The sequence below is a fragment of the Enhydra lutris genome, unplaced genomic scaffold (genome assembly GCF_002288905.1).
Source record: "Enhydra lutris kenyoni isolate GAN:26980312 unplaced genomic scaffold, ASM228890v2 scaffoldscaffold6, whole genome shotgun sequence".
NCBI lineage: Eukaryota > Metazoa > Chordata > Mammalia > Carnivora > Mustelidae > Enhydra > Enhydra lutris.
This window is the reverse complement of record NW_019154090.1, coordinates 49,685,477-49,711,659: the sequence shown is the minus strand read 5'-3', so window position 1 is coordinate 49,711,659 and position 26,183 is coordinate 49,685,477. Positions and strand designations below refer to the sequence as shown.

Here is a 26,183-nt window from a genome sequence, read left to right as displayed (position 1 = left end):
CTGGTGCAACTGTTGGTTCCTGAAGACCCACAAAGTGAAACCAAAACCGCCTGACGCTGAGCGTCAGGCCGGGAAGGCAAAGACAAGGGCATCACAGCCCCACCAGAACCGAGGGCCACCTTCTGGCCTGTGCTCCCCATGCCCACTCTTCCTTAGCGGACCTCTTCTCTGGGGCAGGAGAAGAAGGGGTGCGGTTCGGGGCAGGCTCCGGGAGGCAGCGTCTTACGCGACAGGCGCGGGGAGGAGGGGGTGGTGGCTAGAGGAGGAGACGGGGCGGGGCCGCAGAGACATTAAGGGGCGCCCGGTCTCGCAGCCCCAGCTTGCGGCTCAAAGTGCCTAAGGGCTTCTGGCGAGATGGCGGCGCGTGGCCTGGGCCGCTGCGCGGGGCGGCTCCTGGGCAGCCTGTGCGGGCGCTCGGTGCAGCCGGTGCCACAGCTGCGTGGGGTGAGAGCCGCCCCCGGGGCTGCGGGGCAGCCAGGCTCGTACCAGGCGCAGAGCGCACAGGCGGCCCGGGATCCCGCCGCTTTCTGGGGGCCGCTGGCTCGGGACACGCTGGTGTGGGACACCCCCTATCACACGGTCTGGGACTGTGATTTCAGCAGCGGGAAGATCGGCTGGTTTCTAGGAGGCCAGTTAAACGTGTCTGGTGAGTGGGCTACGGGGTGTGGGGCGGGAAATAGTCCAGGGCGCCCCCAGCTCAGGACTCCGGAGGGCATTTAACAGCCATTCACGGCCCCACGGGAGGCCCCTCCTCCAGTCTTCTGCTCCTCGCACTCTCAACGGTGGCGCCTCACCGCCCCAGCCCCCATCCTATCAGGACCCCCGAAGGCTCCAGTCCGGGCGTCTGCCACCCTGAACCCAGACTCCAGCTTACGCGCTAGGGTTCGCGCTTGCGGAGGCCCCGGGCGGGCATCCGTTCGGGTCGCCCAGTCGTTGGTGTTGCCCCAGCGCGGCTCCTCAGTCCACTGTCCCCAGAGTTCAACCTGGGGTTCCACTGCGCTGTGGGCTACCCCTAGGCCAGACTAGGGAGGAGGGCGCCGGCTCGCAGATGTAGGCGGGGACTCCCCCACTCCTGTCCCTGGGAGAGGCAAAAACTAAAAGCTCCTTACTTGTTGCCTCTGGTTGGGTACCCCAGAGACTTGCTCGGGGAGAAACTGCCCAAGTAAACAAACCGACTGGCAGGCAGAGGGTTAGGAAAAAATTCTCGCCAGCAGTTGGAATCAGTTATCTTCTTGCTCTGGGGCTTGTGGGTGGGAAGGAAGGAATGGGTGTCTCCCAGTTGACTGTTTCAGTTGTGTACTGCCTCGGAAGACCTACAGGTTGCTTTAGACCGGGTGGTGATTGAGATTCCAGAAACCAGCTCCACCAGCCAGTCAGTCCTCTGGTATCTGCTGAGATTGAATCCACTAGTGTTTCTTTAAGATTTGGGATGGGAGGTGGGTACACTGTATCCCCATGCCACAAGGGGAGAAGGTCCAGGGACTGGAGGCGGTAATGGCCAGGAAGGTTAGGCCTGGGGTTGGTCTTACAGGGCAGGATGGGACTTGCAGTCAGGTGCCAAGTCAGAGGGGCTGCCTGCTGTCCCAGACTATGGAGTTGATTGGAGTCTAGGAGGTATTTAAGGAAAGGACATGCAGATCTTCATGGCAGGGCCATGACTGGACCTGAACTTCTAGGTAGGATCTGTTGTGTGGCACAGCTCCACCAAGTAGTGGCCAAGTTTTTCTGCTCCTCTGAACTTAAGTGCCCACCTCATATAAACTGCAGGCAATAATGCCTACCCGCTAGTCTGGTTGTGAGGACACAGTGCCAGAAGGTATGGAACAGCCTGGCATTTATTGGTGATCAGTATGTAGTAGTGAATTTAATTTATTATATTTAGAAATAGCCATAAAATTATGGGTAGTGTGTTGCAGTTAACTTTCAGACAAAGAAACTTGAGGGAACTTTGGACCAGATATATGTTTTTTCATATTATATATTACTTTGCTGGTTTAATCGAAGTGAGTCACTTACTAGATAAGTGTTTTCTCTAAAATTGAGTCAGCAGCAAGTGTCCTTGAACCAATGGAAAGAAAACCAAACACTTGGGATTGCGGGGTTGATGGCATGTGCCTTTGAAGGGGAGGAGAATAGCTTCTGGAGGCATAGAAAGTGCAGCTTCTGGAGGCTTGAGGCCACTGTGAACATTCCTGGGTGGCTTGCCACCTCACACTCTTTGATAAGACAGTGGGGACGGACCTCATGGGACAGGCACCAAGGACCTCATGAGTCAGGGCTGGGTGTGTTCAGCAAACAATTCTTCTGCTTCTTTTTTCTTCACTTATTTCTCCTTTCTGGCTACATAGTCATTTGAACTTCAGAAAACTGTTGTGTAGAAAGCTTTTCACAACTTCCTACCTCTAGTGCATATGCCTGCCCACTCAGCTGTCAGGAATATCTCTGCCCTTTGCCAGTGTCTGCAAAGTATGTTCAGAGTATGGAGAAAGGCCAGGCCAGGCCAGAGCTGCCCTGGGAACCACTTAAAACGTTGTGGAATGGGTGGGGGTGTTTTGGCCTGATCTGTAGACAGCACAATGATGGCTTGTTCCGAAGAAGTATTGCTCTCAAAAATGACATTACTCCTTCAGGAGGATCTATACTAGCGGTTTTCAAGGTGTGGTCCCCAGGCTAGTGGCATTAGAATCATCTGGGAACTTTTTAGAAACACGAGTTTTCACACCCCATTCTAGACTATCAAAATCAGAAACCTTGGGAGTGGGGCCCTGCCATCTTTCTGTGTGTGTGTGTGTGTGTGTGTGTGTGTGTGTGTGTGTGTGTGTTTTAAAGATTTTATTTATTTGAGAGTGAGAGCAGGAGAGGGACAAGCAGACTCCACAGTGAGTGTGGAGCTTGACACAGGGGTTGATCCTATGACCCTGAGGTCATGACCTGAGCCAAATCAAGAGTTGGTTGCTCAACCAACTGAGCCACCCAGGCCTTGAATCTGTGTTTTTAACAAGCCCTCCAGGGGCTTCTGTTGCACGTTCAAGGTGGAGGACCACTGACCTATATATCCCATGCCAGTGAAGATGAAAAAAATAAATAAATAAAAATAAAAATAAAATGGATAGGATTGGGATTAGTGTCCTGGGGATGCCTCCATTAAGCAAACAAAAATGGTATATGGGTAATGCCATACAGTTTAGTGGTCTAGAGTGTATCTAGAATCACACCTAGATTTGAATCCTTGCTTTCCCCTTACTGTACTTTGCATGCATCTCCTCATGTGTAAAGTAAAGATAGGTGTAACCAAACTCTATTCTAGTTACTATTGTTGCATATCCAACCACCCTAAGCTTAGTGGCATAAAGCAGCAACCATTTTATTAATCCCCCGGATTCTGTGGGTCAGAACTTTGGACAGGGGCTGATGGGCAAGCGCCAGGGGATGGCTTCTTTCTGCTCCTGAAGTCTGTCTCCGTCTCTTGTGTCTGCCCTGCTTCTCACTCCAAAGTCTGGGATGGCTGTAGACTGGGCTCAACTGGAACTGTGTCCCGAAGCACCTACACAGGGCTTGTCGCTAGGCGACAGAACATGGGTGACAGTAGGTCTCAGAGACTAGTATTGAGACCAATACTCAGAGCCACACTGCTAAGCTTCTTCTGACTGGCAGTGTATGTATGACCTGGGGACATCTGGGGCTGTTGTTAGTGTCAAATGAGAAAATGCTTATAAAGCATTACTTGCATCCAATCACTGGCTTTTGTTATTTATTAATGAGTCATGGGGAAAGCTGTGACCTTGAACTTGGCCTTCAGCATTGTTAATAGAGTGCTGTTTCCTCTGAACAGGACTACACGGGTTTGCATATGATCAGTCTTGGATAAGAGGGAGGCAGGCTAGGAAAGGCATGCAGGTGGCCAACACAGCTCTCAAAGTCCATCCTGGGGCTCTGGGACAGCCAGGTCACCAGGTGGGGTCATGGTGTCAGGGGCCACCTGGGCAGGGCAGGTAGAGAGAGCCTCCAGTTGCTTCCCTTATATTTATGTAAAACTGCTTTGCTGAAGGTTCTTTTTTTTTTTTTAAACCAAGATCTAAAGAGGATACTTTTTTTTTTTAATTAGGTTTCTTGGGGCACCTAGGTGGCTCAGTGGGTTAAAGCCTTTGCCTTCAGCTCAGGTCGTGATCCCAGGGTCCTGGGATGGAGCCCCGCGTCAGGCTCTCTGCTCAGCGGGGAGCCTGCTTCTCCTCTCTCTCTCTCTCTCTCTGACTGCCTCTCTGCCTACTGGTGATCTCTGTTGTCAAATAAATAAATAATAATAATAAAAATCTTTAAAAAAATTAGGTTTTTATTTTAATTCCTGTACAGTTAACATGTGTTATATTAGTTTCAGGTGTACAATATAGTGTCATTCAGCAATTCTATACATTACTCATTGCTCATCAAGATAAATGTACTCTTAATCTCTGTCACCTATTTCACCCATCCCACCACGCACCTCACTGATATTTGCAAATGACATAGCTGATAAAAGGTTAGTATCTAGAAAGTGTTCTTACCAATCAGAAATTCGGCTGTCTTTCACAGGGCTCAATGGATAAAAGTTTGTGCTTTGTTGCCCATGAGCTCAGGATGTCAAGAAGTTGAGAATGCAGAACTAGAGGGTAATGACATGTGTTGCTTTCAAAACACACAATTAAATTCTGTTTTCTCTCTCTTTTTAAGATTTTATTTATTTGAGAGAGAGAGAGAGAGAGAGAGAGAGCATGCACATGAGTGGGGGGAGGGGCAGAGGGAGAAGTAGACTCCCCACTGAGCCTGACTCTAGTAATCCCAGGACCCTAGGATCATCACCTGATCAGAAGGCAGATATTTAACTAACTGAGCCACCCAGGCACCCCTAAATTCTTTTTTCTAAAGACCAAATTCTGAGTCAGATTAAAAAAAAAATGGGTTTTCTTACCTTAAAGCAAGGGTGTAGAAAAACTATTTTTAATTGACCATTGAGCGCAGAGATTTCTGGATGCTTTTTGGAGCATGAGTTGAAGGTATGGAAACCATTTTGCTGTACTTCCCTCCTCTTTCTGATTGTACCTCCCATAATCCAGAAGGCAGACACACTGAGAGTGGCAAGATGCTGTATTTCTGTGCCTCATTTTTCTCGCAGTGACTGAAGAAACTTTTCTAAAGTCTTTCAAGGAAGTCTAAATGAAAGTGTAACCCTTGGTCTTAGGAGGAGGGTCCCCCTGAAGAGACTGAATTCTTCCTACTTGTCAGATGCACGACTTACTTTAAGTAGCAGATGCTTCTGGAAAGTTGGCAAATACAATTTGAGACTGATGTAATTTCTTTAAATGTGCCAGGGAGATTTTCTATTTAAAGAAAGCCCATTGTGAATCCTTTTGTGAATATTAACTCCCTCATTTCTTTTGAATAAAATTGAATTTCCCTGTGTGGGTTCACTTAAAGTTGGGGAGGGGAAGAGATGTATTTAAACAACTGACAATAGTTCTTGAAAATTCCTAGTTAAGTGTGTGCCATCTTTATAATGGAAATGATAATCCTATTGTAATCTTTTTTAAAAAAACAAAACTCAGGGTGGCTCAGTCAATTAAGCATCTGACTCTTGATTTCAGCTCAGGTCCTAAACTCAGGGTTCTGGGATCAAGCGCTGCTTGGTGTTCCTGGCTCTATACTCAGTAGGGAGTCTGCTTGCCCTTCTGCCCCTCCCCCCCCCCCACTCGTTCTCTCTCTCTCTCTCTCTCTCTCACAAATAAAATAACATCTAAAAAAAAAAAAAGCTCAGAACACATGAACCACCAACAGACATTTGCCTAACTTTTTGCAGAATTGTGTTAGGCCCAGGTGCACACCTGTTCTTAGGAACATGATGGAGCCTCATATCACTTCATCCTCCTGATCCCGATGTGAAGTGGTTTGTGGTCCCATTGTACAGATATGGAAACGAAGGCTCCAATTCATGTATGGTGATGAACAGTATGGAAGATGCCCAATGCCACAGAGCCTGCATTCTTCCAAGGAGGGGAACCACAAATCATTAAGCAAGTGACCTCACACAGGGGTCACTTGCTCAAGGTTTTTATAGATGCTAAGGGGAGGATTCTGATAGCATCCCTTCTACCCCAAACCCATGATAAAGGAATGTTAGGGACATGGTCCCTGTCCTCAGGGACTTGTGACCCAGATAGGGGAGGATCTAGCAAAACTAGCATTGTGTCCCAGAGTGGTGACTTCTGGGCAGGTAAGTAAGCATTAAAAATGGTATGAAAATGACAGGGATCAAGAGGTCACTGTGTGTTGGGAAATTGGAAAAGACTTGGAGTAGGAGGTGGGGTTTGAGCTGAGCCTTAAAAATCACACTGGGTCCTTAACTGCTTGTTCTTGGAAATGGAATTTTCTTGTCCCACTGCCCAGTTCTTTAGGTGGAGGCTTTGTTTTCCAATGTGGAGAAGGAAGAATTTCCTTCCTTCCACCTACCCTCCCTTCTTTCTTTTCCTCCCTGCAATTGAGGCAACAGCAGGAAACATGCCCATGTATTAAAAGCCAGCACACACACAGAATCTTAGGGCTACTGTCACCCCAGGCCCTGCATGGAGCTTTGTGAATATCCTGGTGTCATCTGAGCGTTGTCCGCGGTAGCTGTAGAGGGTGTTTTTATTCCCATCTGACCTCATGCAGGAAACCCACAAAGCATCTAATTCCTACCACATCTCTGAGTCTGGAGCCATCGCTCCCACAACAAATGAGGAAAGTGAGATTTAAATTAGATAAGCAGTGCACCGTCTGTGGTTAGCAAGTGGTTGGACAGGGTCCAGACTCCAGTGCGTGGGTTTTCCCTATGACTCCAGGCCACCATCCAGCAAAGGTTTGTCCAGATGTCTTACAGAAAGTCTTTAATTACTCTTGTCCCCAAAGGAAGAAGAAGGTCCCCTCACCCTGCCCCAAATCTGGAACAGAATGTATGTAGTTGTAAGCCTACATGTGTGTCTGCTGGAGTGGGTCCAGGACGGCAGTTGTAGCAGCACCTGGGATCTTACTAGAGGTGGAGATGCGCATGCCCACCCAGACCTGCTCATTCAGAGACTCAGGGCAGGACCTCACCATCTCTGGCTAATAAGCCCTCTGGGGATTCTGGGGGATTCAGAAGTGCTAATTTAGACTAGAAAGAAACCTTGAGAGATAAAGCCACTAAGACAAGAAGAGATCTGTTCCCTCCTCAGGCAGGGAGCCAACATGGTGTCATTTAGACTCCAGTGTTGCCCTCCAGCTTGAGGACTTAAATGGTCCCTCCATTATTCAGAGCTGTGGTTCTTCTCTGCTCTGTGCTCTGTGTTCAGCTGCACACGTACAAATATGGACAGGATATTGGATCCCTGTCCACAGAGGGGCTACAAGTGCCATCTCGGGAAAAGTTAGAGGGAAGCATGAGGTCCATGGGATGTGAAGTGCTCAGTGAGAGTGGGAATCTGTAGGCCAGACCTGTAGGAGTGTGGACACCAGGTGAAGGGCAGCAGTGTGGACAGTAGGACAGCATCTCCCAGGCACAGAGAAACAGTCCAGAGGCTCTGAGGGAGGAGGGTGCTCACTAGACTCAACATGATTGATGGGAGGAAGTAGATCACATGGAGTCTTAGCAGCTGCTTGTTGAGAACTTCCTATGTTCTGGACTGGGGTGGGGAGGGGCAGTGAGGCATGTAGGGGACACTGTACCTTGGGCTTCATGCTGACCTGCCTGGATTCCTGCCATCCATCAGCTCCAGAAAGACAGATACATGGCTGGTCTCATTGACCACCCATCTATACCCTGGATACCCGATGTCCATCCTGTGGACACTGCCTTCCTGTTTGGTGTAAACCAGGTGGAGGATGCCTTGCTGGGGTCCAAGACTGTGAGGGTCTTGGCTCAAAGCTGGGCCGTCATTCATTGAGTAAGGAGTATGTCCTGGTGCCCTGGCTGCCATGGAAACAGACCGTGCGGTGAGGTGTCATGTGTGATTGGAAGCCCTTCCTGCTGCTTTCTGGCTGTGGCATTAGGCAGGTCACTGTACAACCCAGAGCACCTGGAAACTGTTTTCCAGGCTACCCCTGGGCTGCCCACTTTTCAGGGTGACTCAAAGAGTCAAACTCAGAGTGGGAGAAATTTTAGAGCGGGCTTCTTAGGTAGAAGCGGGTGTATTCAGCTCACCTGTGATGCATGAAGCAGCCATGGGCCAACGAGCATTTGTGCACAGGTGGGAACAGCACCCTCTTCCAGTTGGACCAACCACCCCCATGCAGGGTACAGCTGTAACTCAGTGTGTGGGTTCTCAACTGGGCACTTTTAGGCTTGTTGTGACCTGCCTAGGGTCATCTCTTCTTAGTCCATCCCTTAGGTCCTTCAGGGCCAGGCAGTAGGAGCGGGGTGTTGGGGCTGGTGGGCTCGTGGTGGGAGTCCAGAAGTGGTACGGGGTGGGAGGGAGAAAGGGCCTGGCCCTACTGGGGGGTTCTTACTGCTTCAACTTCCAGATAGGGTGTGGCCTCATCTGCTGGTTGCTCAAGAGAGGCCAGAAATCGGTGGTTTTAGTGTGAAAACTCATGATTTCTAAATTTTGGACTGATTGACACATACACATCAGGTTTATTGTGTAAATCCAGGTTTTGCCACCAACCTCCCCCTCAGTTTGACTTCTTGTATTTTCTATCTTCTATTTTTGTTTTAAGATTTTATTTATTTATTTGACAGAGAGAGAGATCACAGTAGGCAGGCAGAGAGAGAAGGGGAAGCAAGCTCTCTGCTGAGCAGAGAGCCTGATGTGGGGCTCGATCACAGGAGCCTGAGATGGTGACCTGAGCCGAAGGCAGAGGCTTAACCCACTGAGCCACCCAGGCGCCCCTCTATCTTCCGTTTTTATGGCATTTCTTCTCTTCTGTTTTTCTAGTAATTCAAAGAACTTTCTGGTATCAATAAGTAATATTAGTATTAATAGTTCTTCCTGATGATATCTATCTTTATTAAATTTTTTGAAGTATAACATATATCTGTGAGGATTCAGAAAGTTCAAATAAATTTTTAAAATATTTTATATATTTATTTGAGAAAGAGAGAACATAAGCAGCGGTGGGAGCAGAGGCAGAGAGAGAAGCAGGCTCCCTGCTGAGAAGAGAGCCCAATAGGGGGTTGAATCCCAGGACCCTGAGATCATGACCTGAGCCCAAGGCAGATACTTAACTGACTGAGCCACCCAAATGCTCTCAAATGTAATTTTTTTATTATAAGGGTAAATGATAGATAAGATAACCTGACTGAAAAAATGTTATTCGCATACAACAGCTAAAGTATATAAATATTTTCATGGGGGTTCACCCTCTCAAGAATTATGAGAATCATATGATCTTTTAGGGGTATGGTTTCCCATAACTTTTGTCAGGACAGTTACTCCATCAAGAAATATTATTGGAGTTCCTGTAGCTCATTGCATGGTATTATCAGTTGATAACAGCACCCTGCATTCGTACAATAGCACTTCAACATTGGTCTTTTATTGGATTCCTATTGTAATCCTGTGATTAGACATGGTAGATAATGCTTCTCCCATTTGTATGGGAGGAGATTGGAGAAGATAAGTAACTGTATTCAAATAAAAAAAAAAAAGAAAGAAATAATTTGTATATCTGGACATTGGGGGTGACCCTGAAGACCAGGTGGGCAGATGACTGCTGGGTCCAGAAGCTACTTGCCATCATTGTTTCTTCTGCTGAAGGGGAAGTGAGTAATGAAATCTGTCTGCGAGGGCTGATAGGAAGGGGCACTAAATGAACCTGCCAGATCGAAGCTCACCTTGAAATCGAGAGTAATGAACAGGATGTTAGCAAATTACCCGATCCTACTAATCTTCAGGTTTACAGCAAATTGTCAGCACTAACCTGTTTTTGCAGGCAGTCATGTGATCTGAGCTTGGGTAATAGAGGGGGCAGGAAGCAGAGTCTTCTGGAAAACCAGCACGGCATTTCCCTATCATTTCATCACTTGTTGGAGCAGAGGCTGGTTTGTACGGTGCTGGCCGGTTATCTGAGAGGCAATATGAATCCTTGCCCTGGATTACACCTCCAGCAGACTCAAGAGACTGCCGCATGAACTGTGTACTGAATCAGGGTCAGGCTGTTTGCATTAAGCCTTCTTTCTAGCATCTCAGGTTACAGCACTCCGTCCCAGCTTCATGTTAGAACCACCCAAGGAGCCTTGAAAACCACAAGGTCAACTGGGTCAGGGTCCCTGGGGGTGTCCTGGGTGATGCCCACATGTGGCCAGGGTTGGGACCAGAGGTGCAAAGCACCTGCTTCAGGTATTCACAAGGGATCACCCTGCACCTGTGAGATGCTATTTGTGTACTGGTTGTCTTGTTTTTTTGTTTTTTGTTTTTAATTTTTTTAATTTATTTTCAGCGTAACAGTATTCATTGTTTTGGCACCACACCCAGTGCTCCATGCAGGCTCTTGACAATCGTTCTCCTTGCAAAGAGTAGATCCCTTGCCTTTGAGGAACATAGGGTCCACCTCAGTGGAAAGCAGCACAAGCCATGGCAAACCAAACCCTCCCCTTATCCAACTTCAAAAGAACCCAGTGTAACATCTGTAAAACCTATTTTTGTGCAGTCAATTGCTTGGATCAGCATGTTCAGAAGTCCCCGGAGAGCGTCGCTTTGATCTGGGAGCGGGATGAGCCTGGAACCGAAGTGAGGATCACATACAGGTACTGTGTGTCCCCTGAAGGCATCTCAGTGCCCAGCAGGGTCTCCTGGCCCTTTACTTCTCTGTTTGTGGTAGACACCAGCACCAAACATCTCTGCTGGGCTATTACCAGGAGCAAGACTGCCCAGCTTGGAGGAGGGTTGCCCTTCACCTTGGCACTTGGTGCCTTTAGGTTCCCACAGAAGGATCTGGTCTTTGGACACAAATATGATGAATGTTAAAGGCATGGGAGGCTTTTGGCACAGTCCCAGGTGCTTCTGTCTTGTTCTCAGTGGAGGTCATCTTTGTTTCAAGGGGCATGTTTCAGCTTTGGAAATGTTCTCTGGTCCCAGGACAGTAAACATGAGTACAAAGTGAATAAAATACATGCTGGAATAAACAAATGAGCCCACTCAGCCTCTTTCTCCCAGCACTCTGAGAGGGGGACCATAAATAAGATCAAGCCATTTAATGGGGGGAGGGTCCTCCTGACATTTATCTTGGATTCTTTAGATAAGTTCTCCACACATTCCATGTGTCAAACACTTTTCTGGATGTTGTGTGCATGTTGGGGTTTGAAGGAGCCCAGCATCTAGGAACTCCCTCTTGCTGGGACTGCCTTGCTCAGGGGTCTCTTTGGTTTGTCCCTACAGGCCAGTGCTTTCCCTTTCCCTGAGGGTAAAACCCCCTTTGTTTAAGCCTAAACTTGCCTTTACGATGCTATCTCAGACCCACTGTCAACCTGAGTTGTATGTCCTTTTTCACCAATACCACCCTTCCCCCGCAGTCAAGTCATGCTCTTTCTCCTGGTGGGCAGCTTATAACTTTTCTTGTCCAGTCATTCCACAGGTTTCACTGAGGGCCACTGCATCAGTCAGTACAAGCTAGGGTATGTCATAGTAACAAACAGTCCCCAAATGCATGGTAGGGTGTGACTGGGTGGTCGCTTTAGACTGAATAGTCACGGAAGTCCTCTCTGAGGAGGTGATATCAGAGCTGGGGTCTTGTTGCCAAGAAAGAACAGCCAAGATTGGAGGAAGAATTTCCAGGCCCATCCAAGACCGTGAAGAAGTGTAGGTGTTCTGGGAACAGAGAGAAGGTGCATGTGGCTGGGGCAGTGGGAATGAAGGGGGTCGTGGTAGGGTTCCCTGTAGGGAAGCAGGGGGCCTGAGAGCAGCAGTGACTCCCCTGCTTGGTGACTTGGGGGCCATTGGGCACCCCTAGGTTTGTTTGTTTCTCAGACTCAGGTTTTATCACAGACCAAATCCACCAAACCTGGTAAAACTGGACTCCAGTTGACATTGGATGCAGCAAAAAGATGTCTGTTATTCTGCTGCAACTCCCACCTGGCCCACCTCCCACATCAACAACCCTCAGCTATCATCCCCTTTTCTAGTGTCTGTGTTGTTTGCTGACCTATCTCCCTACCAGCCTGTGCAGATAAGCCTCTTGCCCCCATGTAGCCCACCAACCAGGAGCACTGGCCCTGGGAGCCTTGGGTCCAGGGCCCAGGGCCCAGGGCCCAATGACTGGGCCAACAACTGAGGCGATGCCCAGGCCCCTATGCACACTTGAGTTTGGGGAGTACAGCTCTAACAACCAAACCGGCTTTACCATTCATTACTGTTATTGGCCCAACTAGATTTATGTTTAATTCTTTAGTGAAATATGAAGACTCTGTGGGTGGGGGTAGATGGGCTTACCTACTGGATGCTGGAAATAAGCTGATTCAGGGATGGACTGTTTTCCTTCTGTCACTGTCTCAGATGTGCCTGGACCCCCGGGACACCCCCCTTGGCTGGAGATCCCTCATGTGCACACTGAATTAGTGGCTTTGGGTGGTCCGAGGGCTGGGCTTGAATTGGCCTGCTGAGATATGTGGTTGTGTGCAAGCCACGGGGGATGGGCAAGAAATGCACTGGTGTGTTAAAACCCAGAAGGGCTTTCGTTCCTTTGTTCCATAGCAGCCCCAGGCATGCTTCTGAGTATAGGCAAAGCATTTATTATTCTCTCTTTAAAAATAAGCAGACTTAGCCTGGAATGATTTTACAAACCGTAGCTGGGCTGAGTGCCTGAAGACTGCTTCCAGTCGCTGTTTGAGGAAGAAGAGGTGTGTGTGTATGGGTTGTCTGTGATCAGAGCTAATTTTTGGCAGCCCCAGGTTAATTATTCTCCTGGTCATCTTAGGTTTTTGACATGAAATTTCCTTTCTGCCTGCTCAGAGGAGAGTCCCCTAAGCCAGTGCTGAATGTCCTGCAGCATATAAACCACCACTAACAGAAAGTGCTTTCCTGCCCCAGAGTCTCATGTGGCGACAGCCAAGATGCCTTTGTTGGCCCGAAGACCAGGTTCCAGACTTGGAGCCTGATCCCTTTCTAGAAATGCCGTGGGGCTGTGGTTTTCAGAGCCTGGCGTGCTGGGGACCACACCCATGTGTCCATTTGGAGGTTGGGGGTGGCCCCTGCTGACTCTTCCCCCACCATGACCTCAGGCACAGAAGGGGGCATGTCTTCTCCTCTGTGGTGCCTGGTGGCTCAGTGGGTTAGGCATCTATTGGCCTTTGGCTCCAGTCATGATCCCGGGGTCCTAGGATGGAGCCCCAAGTTGGGCTGTCTGCTCAGCAGGAGTCTGCTTCTCCCTTTCTCTCTGCCGCTCCCCCTGCTTGGGTGCTCTTTATCCTTCTCTCTCTCTCTCCAATAAATAAATAAAATCTTTAAAAAAAATGTGGCAGGTCAGCAAGTGCAGGACCCACGGACCCACCCCTGGGGCAAGTACTATGGCCTTTGCTCTGGAATGGAGGACTCTGCAGTCTGTAGTTGAGGCCACCTTCTGCTGGCGTGGTGATCTTGGCCAGCCCTGTCATTCCTCCATCTGTCCCCATCTGTAGAATGGCGTGATCATTATAACCGAAGTGATCCTAGCTGTAGGCACAGGGATGCGATGGAATGTGTTGGAGGTGGAAGCAGCAGGACTAAATAAAAATGATGATTATCATTTTCCCAGTATTTTTTTCCAGTACTTTCTGGGTTCCAGAACTGTTTTAAGCATCAGACCTGAGTTACTTTATTTAAATACCACAGCCTGATTAGATAGGAATTAATTTTGTTATTGTTATTTCTAACACTTTATTATGAAAAATTTCATAATTTGAAGAATTTCAAGCAGTACACCTATTGTATACTTAGCACCCAGTTTCTACCCCTAGAGTTTTACAAAGCTAGTTTTTATCCCATGTGATTTGTGTATCTATCCCTCTGGGGTTGGTCCATCTTATGTTTTGGATGCATTTCAGCAGCAGAGCATTAACTGGAGTTCATTGTGTGTTTATTTTCTCTCTTTTTATGTGAAATTTATATGCCATAAAATGCACAAGTGTACATTAGCTCAGTTTTGATCAATGTGTATACCTGTGTAATTCAAATCCTTATTGAGATACAGAGTAATGACCCTGTCCCAGAGGGTTCCCATGCCCCTTCTCAGTCACTATCCCTACCCTCCCCAAGCAATCACTGTTCTGATTTTTTCCCAAATAGGTTGTCAAAGTCTTATCTTAGAGGTAAAGAGGGGAGAGGATCTCCTTTCCCTCCTAGGGCTGCAGAATGTTTCTGAGGAGGCATGTTCCTGGAGCATTGTTGTAGAGCTTGTCATGGGGACCAACAACTCCTGCCCAGCGACCCTAGTGACACCTCCATCCTGCTCACCAGAATCTCCACTGCTCACCCCATGTCTGGGCAGGCACACATGCACACACACGCACGCACATGGTTGTGCACTCACACACATACATTTTTGGCTTGCTCATTTTCCAGGCGCATTTCTGTAACGTGCTCATTGTGTTCGGGATCCATCCTGGAAACACTCTCTCAGGTGGCAATTAGGGCCCTGCCCCCTGTTCTGGGACATGTGCCCTGTGTTGTCTGTGGGTGGACTCCACTATTCTGATGACTGGCACATATTTCTAATCTCATCTCCCTTGGGCAGGGGAGGCCTGGCAGGATAGGCTTTGGGAACCCTGGGGAAGCCCCATGTCCTCGCCTGCCCCACCGGTTCCTTCCCTCTGTGACATCTGTTGGCACTGGTACCAAGGAGCGCCCTGCCAGATGGGCCAGGAAGCTGCAGGAGCACACTCCACAGTGCAGATGGGCCCTGAGCTGGCCATGGGGCTCTGGGAGGAGGAGGCATCAACAGCCATGACTCTGCCGGGCAGAGGGCAGCCTGAGTCCCTAGCCTGGAAGCAGGGGCAGAGGTCTGCCCCAGCCCAATTTTAGCCTACTGCTGCCCAGAGAAGTTATTTATGTTCAGAGCTGGCCTGAGAAAGCTGGTCTGTCCTAGGAAACAAGCAGACTACAAGCCCTCCTGCTCCCCTGAGGCCTCCACGGGCAGTAGCTGCAGAGGCCAGGCAGGGACAGATAACTTGGGTGGCTCCCCAAGGCTGTGTGGCCGGATAGCATCTTGGGTGCAGCTCCTTCCAACAGTCCATATGTGCTTTTCCAGCACAGTGTCTTTCTAGAAGATTGTCCTTCAACTCTAGTTCAAGTAGACAGATTCGAGAAGCCCTTGGGGATGAGGATGTGGACAAAACACAAATCCCTGTCCTCAGAAGTTGATGGTGGGGTGCTGGGTAGATTCTTAAGCTTCTAGACTGCTGTCTGGAGCCTGGAGGTTTGGGCTAGGGATTTCCAAGGTGGGGATGGACACAGGACGTGGAGTGGAGCAGATGGAGGCTCCATGGCTGGTCTCAGCCTCTGGATTGTATGTGGGTGCTATGAAACACAGGTGACAGCAGGCTGTGGGGGTCTTCCTCTGAGTAGTTACCAAGGCTCAGCTCATCTTGTGTCTGAGTGCTCTGAACACAGGTCTGAACTTGAACTTGAGCTCAGAACTTAAGGCAAAGACCAAATTTGAGTCCTGTGACCTTGAGGCCTGTCACTCTACCACGTCCCCAGCTAAAAAATAAAGGACCAGATGAGAGGAGCACCATTCCAGCAGTAGCAGGCCTGGGTCAGTGCAGTAGTCACAACCAGCACAGCACAACAGAGCCCGATACGTACAGGCCATGCCATAAAGGGCCCGTGTTGTCTTAAATGTGCCTACAGCATGAACTGAGTATAGTTTTCACTATGGGTCAAGCCCCTGGAGGGGCCGATCTCTGTGGCTGTTCCATTTTCTTTCTGGTGGACGGTGAGGAAGCCCTGTCCAGAGGAGCAGAAGGGATGTCAGGCCTCCTTCTATCCTGCCTGCCTCAGAAGCCCTGGGTGGGCATAGAGGGGCCGGCTTTCTTCTGGGCATGCTGGGGCCAGGCACTGAGTGTTACTGTTTCCTCATCTGCAAAATGAAAACTTGCTTCCCTCTATGGGATGGCCAAGTGTGGAGTAGCACCTAGGTTTGAAAGTCCAGAATAGGGTCTAGGAAGACGAGGATTTGGGATTTGAGGAGGGAAGGGCATGGGGCTGCTCTGTGGCTTCTGGGGCTGGGAGCTGTTAGGGTGGTGTTTTCAGAGCAGGGACTTGAGCTCCGGAGAACAATCTCTAGTCAGCTAAAAAGCAGCCCCTCTTCCTCTTGCGGGCCTGACCCTTATTACTTGCTCTTCTCCTTGGCCCCAAATTAATTACTTTAATGAGCAAACTCCTTTATTAAAATAAAAAAGGCAATTGAAAGGAAGGATCCTTAATGGGCCTAATGAGGTTGATGGGCAGGGTGCTTTGGAGTAAAATAGCCCCATGATCTGTGAGGTTTCCCATGGCAAGGGCCATTTGCCAGGCAGGGCAAAGTCAGTTTGCTCCATGGGCTCCCCTGAGTTGGGGGAGGAGAGGCCCAGCCCCTTGGCTCATGTGCAGTGTCCTGGCTTCCCTGACTAAGAGGAGGGAGGTACCCTGAGTACACCCTTTCCCCTGCTGACCTCTGAGTAACTGTGATTGCAAAACTTGGTCGGGAATGTGCATGCCGGCTGCCAGGAACTGGTGGAAACCCTGGGTCCCCTGGATTGTGCGCTTACATTTCCTTAAGACTTTGGATGTTGAAACTGGGAAGTGTTTTGCATCTTTCTATACATGATTTCTTATTGTTCTTGTCCTTCTTTTGGATCAGCTAAGTCTCTTGGAATTTCGTATTTTATTTTTATTTATTTATTTTTTTTAAGATTTTATTTATTTGTCAGAAAGAGAGAGAGAAAGCACACAAGCAGGCAGAGAGGCAGGCAGAGGTGGAGAGAGAGGCAGAGAGAGAGGCAGGCTTCCCGCCGAGCAAGGAGCCCAATGTGGGACTCGATCCCAGGACCCCGGGATCATGACCTGAGCCGAAGGCAGCGGCTTAACCCACTGAGCCACCCAGGCGTCCCTGGAATTTCGTATTTTAGAACAGCCAGATCTTGGGACTGCAGCAGGAATGATCCACTCTGAGAGTGTCCATGGCCAGGGAAACCTCCTTGATGGGGATCCTTCTGAGAATTTTCTGGGGGCAAACACTTGCAGAAATTTACTTCTAAATTACGCATGTCCGCACGCGTAAGCGGACACATGCCTTTGAGCTGGATCTCTGTTTTTGTGGACCCTCTTCTGCATGCAGGGGCTGTTGGGGAATGGGTGGGTTGTGGGAGGTGGCAGAGCAAGGCCTGGTAAGGGCACAGTGCACACCTGGTGTGGGACTGGGGGAGGGTAGCTGGTGCCTGAAGGGTGGGGCTGGGGAGGAGCTCTTTGCCTCAGGAGTGGGGACAAGATTTCCTGCCACAGCTTGGTGGGGAGTCTTCTAGGACTAGGCGTTATTGTTCCTGTTTTCTTCCTTCCTGCTTCGGAAGACTCAAGACTTTGGGATAAGCCTCACTCATAGGTTCACTGTGGGTAGCGCTTGGTGTCACGCTGCCCCGCCCCATGTTGGTTCTCATCCGGGCAGCACTGTGGGCACAGAGGGATGTGGTTGAACCTCCTCACCCATCCAGATGTGCACATCGGGCCCCGGCTTGGGGGAAGTGCATCTTCATTCCTGTCCCCTCTCCCCACAAGTGTCCATTTCTTTCTCCCTTGCTTGGTGGACACAGAAGGAAAGTGTCGCTGTGAGGTTAGACCCACTGTCTGATGCAGAGTTTAAAAATCTATACACAGCTATGGTAGGCATGTGTGCCACTGTGCATGGCAGTCCCCAGCAGGGCAGCCCGTGCAGTGCTGACATCTAGGCATCCAGTCTTGGGCAGGGCTGAGAAGAGGTCCTAGTGGGAGGGTGGCATATGTGTGTGCCCTGGGCGGCCCCTTCCCGTGCTCAGCCCACATCCAGCCCCCAACGCCAGCCAGGCTGGACTCATCTGTCCACTGCCTACCTGGAACAAAAGGCACCAGCAACAGCTCCTGGAAAAGTTGTTGGTGACCATCCTGCATACCAGGCTGGGAATGGGAATGGGGTGTCCCAGCCCTCTGTCCTCCAGGAGTCATACCTGACCCTGCTATCTGGGGGCAGTCCCTGGCTGACTAGGCAGTTGCTTGTAGCGGATGCTTGTAGCTCACATACATGCTCATATTTGGTTTTAAAGCCCAGGACCTGATGCCCATCGAGCTTCTGGGCTCCTCAAGCTTACCCAGCTGGAAAGGTCAGGAATGGGGTTAGAGTTCAGCTTTGATTGGCTTTAGCCAGTGCACTGAGGAATCTGAGAGGGAGGAGGTGACTCTGTAAACGGGACCCCTCCTGCTTGGCAGCTCTAATTTGGTGACAGGCCAGATGCCTGGGGGTTCCTCGTGCTTCCTGGAGGTGTATGTAGAGAGTAAACTCTGCTGTGTGCAGACAATAGCCCTTTAGTGACCAGGACCCTGTGTTCCCACTGTCTGTCCCCACTTCCTGCTTAAGCAGACCCACCGTAAGTGCTAACATCAGCTGGGAAGGAGAAGGCTTCTCAGTGCCAGCAGGCTCTAGGTGGCCTTGAAGCAGGACAAAGGGTCAGCTGCAGAAGAAGGCGGGGCCAAGTGCTGGGGAGTCCTGCTGTGACCGTGGAACAGTGAGGAGCAGGAAGCAGAATGTTTAATGGGCGCTCTGGGCCTTGGAACACCTTCCAAGTTCAGGGTCGGGGACGCCGTGTGTGCCAGAGAAAGAGGTGACAAGAGGGTGCTGGCTACTTCTCAGAAAGGGGCTGCCTGGCCTGGCACTCCTTCATCCTTCATTCTTTGTGCTGGCCCTGCCCAAGACTGTCTTGCCCCAGATCTGAATGTGGTAATAGCAGCGGGTCAGGTTGGGTGAGAGCCTTGATGATTTCCCATCAACAAGTCCAGAGAAACTTCCTCTGAAAGACTTGAGTGAGGTTTTTGAGTCATTGGCAGGTTTTTGAGTCATCTGGACCAACACATCCCCATTCTCCCTGCTGGTTCTGCTTGACTGGGTTAATGAGGCAACAAGGACTTGGAATTTGAATTCCCCAGGGTCTCCACACATCAGTGATGTGTCACTCTGGTAGCATCTAAAGCAGGGATTGCCTGTGCAGGGTGTGCCTGAGTCCCCAGAGAGGTTCCCAACAATGAACTTCAGCCGTGCCAAGTCAGGATCTCCTCAGGGGGCCCGGGGACTTTATTCGGAAACATATCTCCAGTAACATAGCTGCCTGCCCTGGTCAGAGGGGCCGGGTCTGTCAGGAATCAGCTGTAAACAAAGGAAGTCATTACCACTCTTCTAAGCAGAAAGGGAGCTGACAGAGTGCTGAGAGATCGTCTGAGTGGACTCCCAGCACCTACTCTGGCACAAGAATGGAGACCCCACAGGCTCCACCGAGTGCTCAGAACACATCACTGTGCCTCTGGTCCCAGCCAGGAAACCACAGTTCTGCTGGCTCAGCTGCTTAGCTTTCTCCCAACATCTTTACAACAAGTGGAATCTCTCCAGGAAAACCCAAGTCCCTCCCGAGCTGCAACAAAGCACAACCCACTGTGCAACTGCTCCTCACGTGCAGATGCCTGGTGCAACCTGAGTCACACGCAGAAGCCCAGATGAGAGGTATCTGAGGCAGCCGGTGGCAGGCTGAGGAGGCCGGAACAGAGGCCGACGGAGAGAATGGCATGGTGACTGCAGGCAAGTCTATGCGGGGTGGGTTTATGGACCCAGATTCTGCTCAGATTCCTGGGTTGTTGACTGTGACAGTATGAGGACCAGGCCTGTCACTGCCCAGATCCCAGGCCACTCAGGTGGGGCCTGGTGGTCGTTCCTCCTGGTGCAAGTGACCAAACCCTCAGAGTCACTCCTCTGTGTACCACAGCTATTTAAGGTCTGCTCTAACTAACAGGCTCTGATCTTCACCCTGTCACTCACTCAGCCCTTCCACCAACGTAAGCCCATCTAGATGTGGATTCATCACAGGCCAGGCCATTTTCCAAAAGAGACGTCTCCTATCCTTACATTATAAACTTGCTAGTTTTCTGGACCTTATGACTAAATTGTGGGACAGTTTTCCAGTCTAATGTTCTACTTGAGGAGGTCTTTGGCATGTTACCAGCTGGTGGAGATGGGGGTGCTTTTGTGGAACTGCAAAGGGCATCCCTCAGAAGGGGTACAGGACCTGGCATGTCCTCCAGCATCCTGGGGCAGGTGTCTTCAAGCAGGGCTGAACTGCGCAGCCTTCTGCAGCGGCCCGGGTGATGGGGCTGCCATGGACCATATGTGCATAGGGGGAGAGCCGCAGGGAGCCCAGTTTTGGAATTCACAGAGAACGCAGTGCCTTAAACCCAGGATAGGGGAGCCCTGTGGCCTGGTAAAGGAGATAGCTTGAGTGGAATGAACGGGGTGTGCCCTTTGTTCCTCCCCTTCCTTCCAGAGGAACAATTTAAATTTCTATTACCAATTATTTGTCTATTAAATGCATGATTATTAAGTAAAATGAGTTAAATAAGTAAATAACAATTATTGTTTTTATGAAGGAAAGAGTTGAAGTAAGCTTTAAGGACAGCCTCAATGGGAGATCACAGGAAGCTTTTGGGGTGCTGAGGGCTCATGACGTTGGTTCTGCTGTCACAGGGCTCCTCTTCCCAGTCCCTTGCTCGGTTGGTCAGTGAGTCATGTTGGTAGCTGGAAATCCTCCACCGGCGGAATATTAGTACCACAGTAATTGGCAAATGCTATAAATCAGGGCTTTCTCCCCCCCTGGGAAAATTGGTTGTTAACCATTAGGCCGCACAATAGTGCGCTTCATGGGTCCCATGTTTTTTTTTAGTAGTTTCTCCAAGTTGCTACCAGAGGCCAGGAAATCAGCTTGGGCCGGAGGCAGTTGTACCAAATTCTTCCCTCTTCTGGAGGGAAGCCTCCAGATTCCCACTGCATAGCCTTTAGATTCCCATCGGTTTCCTTGCTTGCTTTCCTCTGCGTGCTAATGTGAAATGATCTGTGGACTCACAGTGAAGCCTGGAAATAGAGCAGCCCCCAACTCCTGTCTGGTCTAAAGCTGGCCACCCTGTATCCTGTTGTTGCCCCTGCTGCTCAGTGGACTCGTGTGGAGCGCTGTGGGAAGACCCACCAGGCCACACGTGGGACAGGTCACGCTGGAGTGGGGCCTGAGAAACATCCAATACCTTTTTTTTTTTTTTTCGACGAGGGAAAAGGGAATGTTTTTAGAAAGTTAAAACCTACATCCTGTTCCTGATTCCACCAGAGAAGGGACACCACTTATGTGGCTTTCCTTGGGAGGTAAACAAGCCTGGCTGGCCAGTGGACAAGTGTCCTGCCAGGGCACCAGCTGTTTTCTAGGCCGGTGTCCAGGACCAGAGTCCACCAGCACACTCTTGTACAAGGCTACCAGCCTAGCCTCTGGCTCCCTCAGGGTTGGGAGCCGGACGCCGGGTCTGGAAAGGAAGAACTTCTTTTCTGGAGACAAGATGTGGGCTGGAGGCCAAGTGCTGAGGTCTGAGGGGAATTCAGGCATTAATTAGGACAGAGGTTTTTTCAAGTCTTACCGTTACCTCCATTCCACAGGGGTTTGTCTAGAGGCTGACTGCATGTAAGGCTTTGTCAGAGCAGGAGAAAACAACTTTGGGTGAATGTTTCGACCTGGATATGCCTAGTGAGTGTATCCTGGGGCAGGTGGTCCTGAATGTGTGGCCAAACATGGACTCCTGAAGGAAAAAGCCACCCTCAACCCCTCCTTTCTCCTGTTCTCCTCTATCCTGATTGCAAGATGTAACTTGCATGTAACTAGAGGGAGCTAGCTTTGAACATTTCTCGTGCTAATTTTCCTTTTGAACAAGGTCAGCCTCAAGTTCAGAGTTTTTAGTTTATTCTTAAAAATGAATGTACATTAAAAACAAAACAAAACAAAAAACCAACCCTCCCCCAAATGTTACATACATAACAACAGAGTTGGTGAGTGGCAGAAATCATGAAATTTGAGAAGGTTTGCCGTGGAAAACCGGCTGTCCTGACATTGAGGGCTTTGGGGGGAACTGCTTAAAAGCAGGACCCTTGGAACCAGGCCTGGGTTTGAATCCTTCCCTGACCATTTCAGGAAGTCAGTTAAGTTCTGTTTGCCTTAGCTTCCTTATCTGAGAAGTGGAGGTTGCGGGAGGGAATCGCAGCTCATACCACGAGCTGTTGTGAAGGGTAAATGTGTGTGTGCAGTCAGAGCAGTCCCGGGCACAGGACATTTACTGAATAGCTGTTACGGTTGTTCCATGGGAAGGAAATGTGAATGGGGTGATGGGCAGGAAGGAAGGGGTGTTCTGGATGCCAGCATATGGGGTTTGGGAAGGAACCAGAAGGTGGTCCTGGCTGGCCACGGAGAGGAGGTTCCCTGTACTCACAGTGGGTGGCAAGTGTGGCTGCAGAAGGTGCAATGGCTGGTGGATATGGTAGAGACACGGTGGTTGACAGACAGGTGAGGTCCTCAGAGCATGGCACCTCCAGCCTCTCAGAACCAATGTCCATGGGCTGAGTTCCTGCAACCTGCAGGCCACTGGCAATGCGCGCTGTGTGTGATGTATCCTTCTCAGATCCGCTGACCCCCTCAGGGTGAGGACTTGTGTCAGCACCTACTGGGGGAGCATGCAGCAGGTAGGCTATGCAGATGAGGGCTTCACAAGGCTTTTGAATACCCTGAGCCAATGACACAGCGACTTACACCAAAGCAAACTGGCATTCTCATTCTTCCTCCTGGCAAGAGGCACTTGAGGAACCACTTATTTATGATGATTTCCTTTTTCCACCATAATTATAGCTACTGTTTATAGGATGCCTTCTTATGTGTGTGAGACTTCATGTATGGTCCTTGTCTTAGTCTGTTGGGGCTACTGTAACAAAACACCATATCCTGGGTATCTTATAAACAACAGAAATTCATTTCTCACAGTCCAAGAAGTCCAAGTTCAAGGCAGCAGCATGGTCACATTCCACTGAGGACCTTCTTCCTGATTTATAGCCACTCCCCTCTTGCTCTGTCCTCACATGGTGGGAAGGGCGAGGGAGCTCTGTGGGATCTGTTCTATAAGACCATTGACCCCATTCTTGAGGGTGTCACCCTCATGACCTAATCACCTCCCAAATGCCCTATCTCCTAAACCATCACCTTTGGGGTTACAATTTCCAAGTAGGAACTTGGGAACACACACCTCAGACCACAGCAGTCTCACAAACACCTTGGTAGTGGGCCCTGTTATTAGGCTGCTGCAGACAGGACTGTCAAGGCTCCAGGTGTGTAGAGAACTAGGGTGGGAACCTGTCTCTGATCAGATGTAGTTTGGCTTCCAACAATACACTTTCCTGACATAAACTTTCCAGGCCCAATACTTTCCATAAACTATAGCACAGACTCAAGGAAAATATAATTCCTTATTTTATTTATTTTATTTATTTTTTAGATAGATAGATTGGCGGGGGGCAGTGGCTGGAGAGCCAAAGGGAGAGAGGGAGAGAATCCTCAAGCAGATTCCCTGCTGAGCAAAGATCCTGGTATGGGGCTCAGTCTCACAATCCCGAGATCATGACCTGAGCTGAAATCAAGAGTCAGGTGCTCAACTAATTGAACCACCTTGAAAATACACTTCTGTAAGGAAGGTAGAAAACATGCAGCTTTAGTCTCCTTAGTTTCACTGGTTGACTTTATGTCACCAGTGGCAATTCAGCTATTGTTTCTTGAAAACCCTGTATCTGGGGCCTTTCTTGGCAAATAGCAGCTTTGGAAATTTTACATCTTTAAGTGTGGCTACTACTTTATATTCCATTGCATCTTCTCTTTACTCAAGGTCATGGTCATGAAATCAAATAATGATGTGCAAGGAATTTTATACTTGATTTATGAACCCATTCAGCTAAATTTCCTGGGCATCTATTCTCCCAGTAGTCATGAGCAGAAGAGTGAGCAAATTTTATCATCATCAAATCAGAGTTAGTGGCTACAATAATGTCAGGGTCAGAGGAGTCTGTCTGGAAGGAAGGAGTTTGTCCCTAGACCTGGTTCTGAGACACAATTCATGAGCCATCGACGTGTCCTGCCTATCCCTCCACGCAAGCCCCATGTGAGAAAAGGGCCCTCCTGCTTTGTTCTGCTTCCTTTTCTTCTTTTACTACCCGATCTTCCAGAAGTGGCTTGCTGAAGAAAATGCTGAACTGCAGAACAGCAGCTGAGTGCCCTTTCAAGTTCTGCATCTAGATCCTGGAGTCGACCCCTCCTCTTCGTCAGCACCCAGGCTTGGAGGAGAGCAGGGACTCTGAAAAGCTTTGTGTCTGTCACAGGCCTTACATACACAGTATCAACATGATCACCTGGGTTTATTTCCCTTATTGGCAAAAGAGACTGAGAAGGACCTCTGGGTGCTTTATCAGTGGGAGCGGTCCCTCTCACTTGCTGTCAGAGGAGTAGGACAATTCCCTGCCTGTATGATGCTGATGGGCTGACCAGCCTCACCCTCTCTCCCTGCAGGGAGATGGAAGGCATCTGCAGAGTTGACAGGCACTCACAGTGAGAGCACAGGCCTGAGGAGTCCTGCGCCTGTCAGAGCCCTTGTCGTTTCTCACTTATCTGCTGCTCCCATTCATTCCACAAATATTTACTGAGCCTTCTATGAACTAGGCTCAGCTGTAGGCCCTAGGAAGAAGGGAGTAACCCCCAAATCCCCGCCCAAGTAAAGCTTGTACTTAGTGGGATAGATGGACAGTGGAGGTGGTATTTATTTAATGAACACTAAGAGCCATTGTAATTGTGGGAAGTGAGCAAATCATGCATTCTCAATTTGTTTATTTCTTAAGTACAAAACACACACATGGCCTATCTTACTTCCCTGGGCTGTCATTGGGAAATGCTAGGACATAAAGATATTTTCCATAAAAAAAAAAAAAAGCTTTAATTAGAATATAGATAAATAAATAAATACCAGTGTATTTATTCCTGTCTTTCTTCTGAACTTGATTTCCAGTTGTGTCCTGTTTTGGACTGAGGTGGTCCAGGGGCCTTTATACTGGCTGAGACATTGGCAGGTGTCATGTTGGTTACAAATACTTGAGGTCAGATTATGTCTTTAGCATTGGATAAACATTATTCCCTGCTTAATAGTTGGCTGTAGAAAGTCTTCTCCCTTCCCCAAGCAAGGCCCGTTAGCAGTTACTAACACCATGCCAAATTTATGTATTTGTGCACATTGTTTGCATAGGTTCATATTGAAGGTTTAGGTCTGAAGAGTCTACATTGCAGATAAACTTAGATATCTTGGTCAATACCTAATAACAAATGTTACTTTTCTCTTTGCACTTGAAAATATAACACTAACTTCAGTAAGATCATTTCTCAGAAAGCTGAAAGCTGCTATCCGTTGGGAAGACCCTGTTAGTATAAGGAAGCTAGTATTTCCTGCAGTGACAAACTGAAGCACCAGCCTCCAAGTGGCTGCATTATCTATTTGATACAGAAACAGTTCATGGGAGTCTCTGAGAAGTCACAGATATCCAAGAACATGCTTTTGGACACTTTTTGAATATGTGGAATGATAGGATCACTCAAATAACATTTATTTTTCAATGATTTGAAGACCTAGGTTTGCTGACCTTATTTTCCAATGGCAAAAGTGTGGAGGAAATCAACATGTTCTTAATTTACATTATTAAGTGTAGAGTTGAGATCAAGGGTCTGGGTGCCGATATTCTGCTCTAGAGAGACACAATGAGAATGTGGGGGTCAATTTGGTAACCTGGAGGTATATCTATAGAGAGTTTGTGGGGTCATGGATGGCTGGATGAAAGAACTTGCAGAAGAAAGGCTTCCTGGAAGTATGGAGGATATTGAGAGATTTGAAGGGCTGCCACTGAATGAAAAACTAGATTTATTCAGGTTTAAAGAGCTGAGCTAGGACCAACGTGTGGAATTTGTACAGCTACAGAACTTGGTCCAATTTTAGAAAGACTGTTTCTCTACTAAAATGACAGAGCAAGAGACAGCTCTATGAGGTGGTGACTTCCAGCAGTATGATTCTTAAGCAGAGGCTGGACCACTGTGGACAAGAGTGTAGCAATAAGATTTCTGGACCCCAAGGCAG

The 26,183-nt window shown here is 49.0% G+C and overlaps 1 protein-coding gene across 2 annotated transcripts in view; it reads left to right on the top strand.

Moving 5' to 3' along the window:
• Nucleotides 1-354: 354 nt before the first annotated feature.
• The window catches only part of LOC111141441 (acyl-CoA synthetase short chain family member 1), a 59,719-nt gene continuing 33,890 nt past the window's right edge, over nucleotides 355-26,183 (top strand). For both annotated transcript variants that reach the window (XM_022494000.1, XM_022494001.1), the window contains exons 1-2: nucleotides 355-646; nucleotides 10,636-10,732. In XM_022494000.1, coding sequence (XP_022349708.1) covers nucleotides 355-646; nucleotides 10,636-10,732 — 389 coding nt within the window. The remainder of the gene's footprint in view (nucleotides 647-10,635; nucleotides 10,733-26,183) is intronic.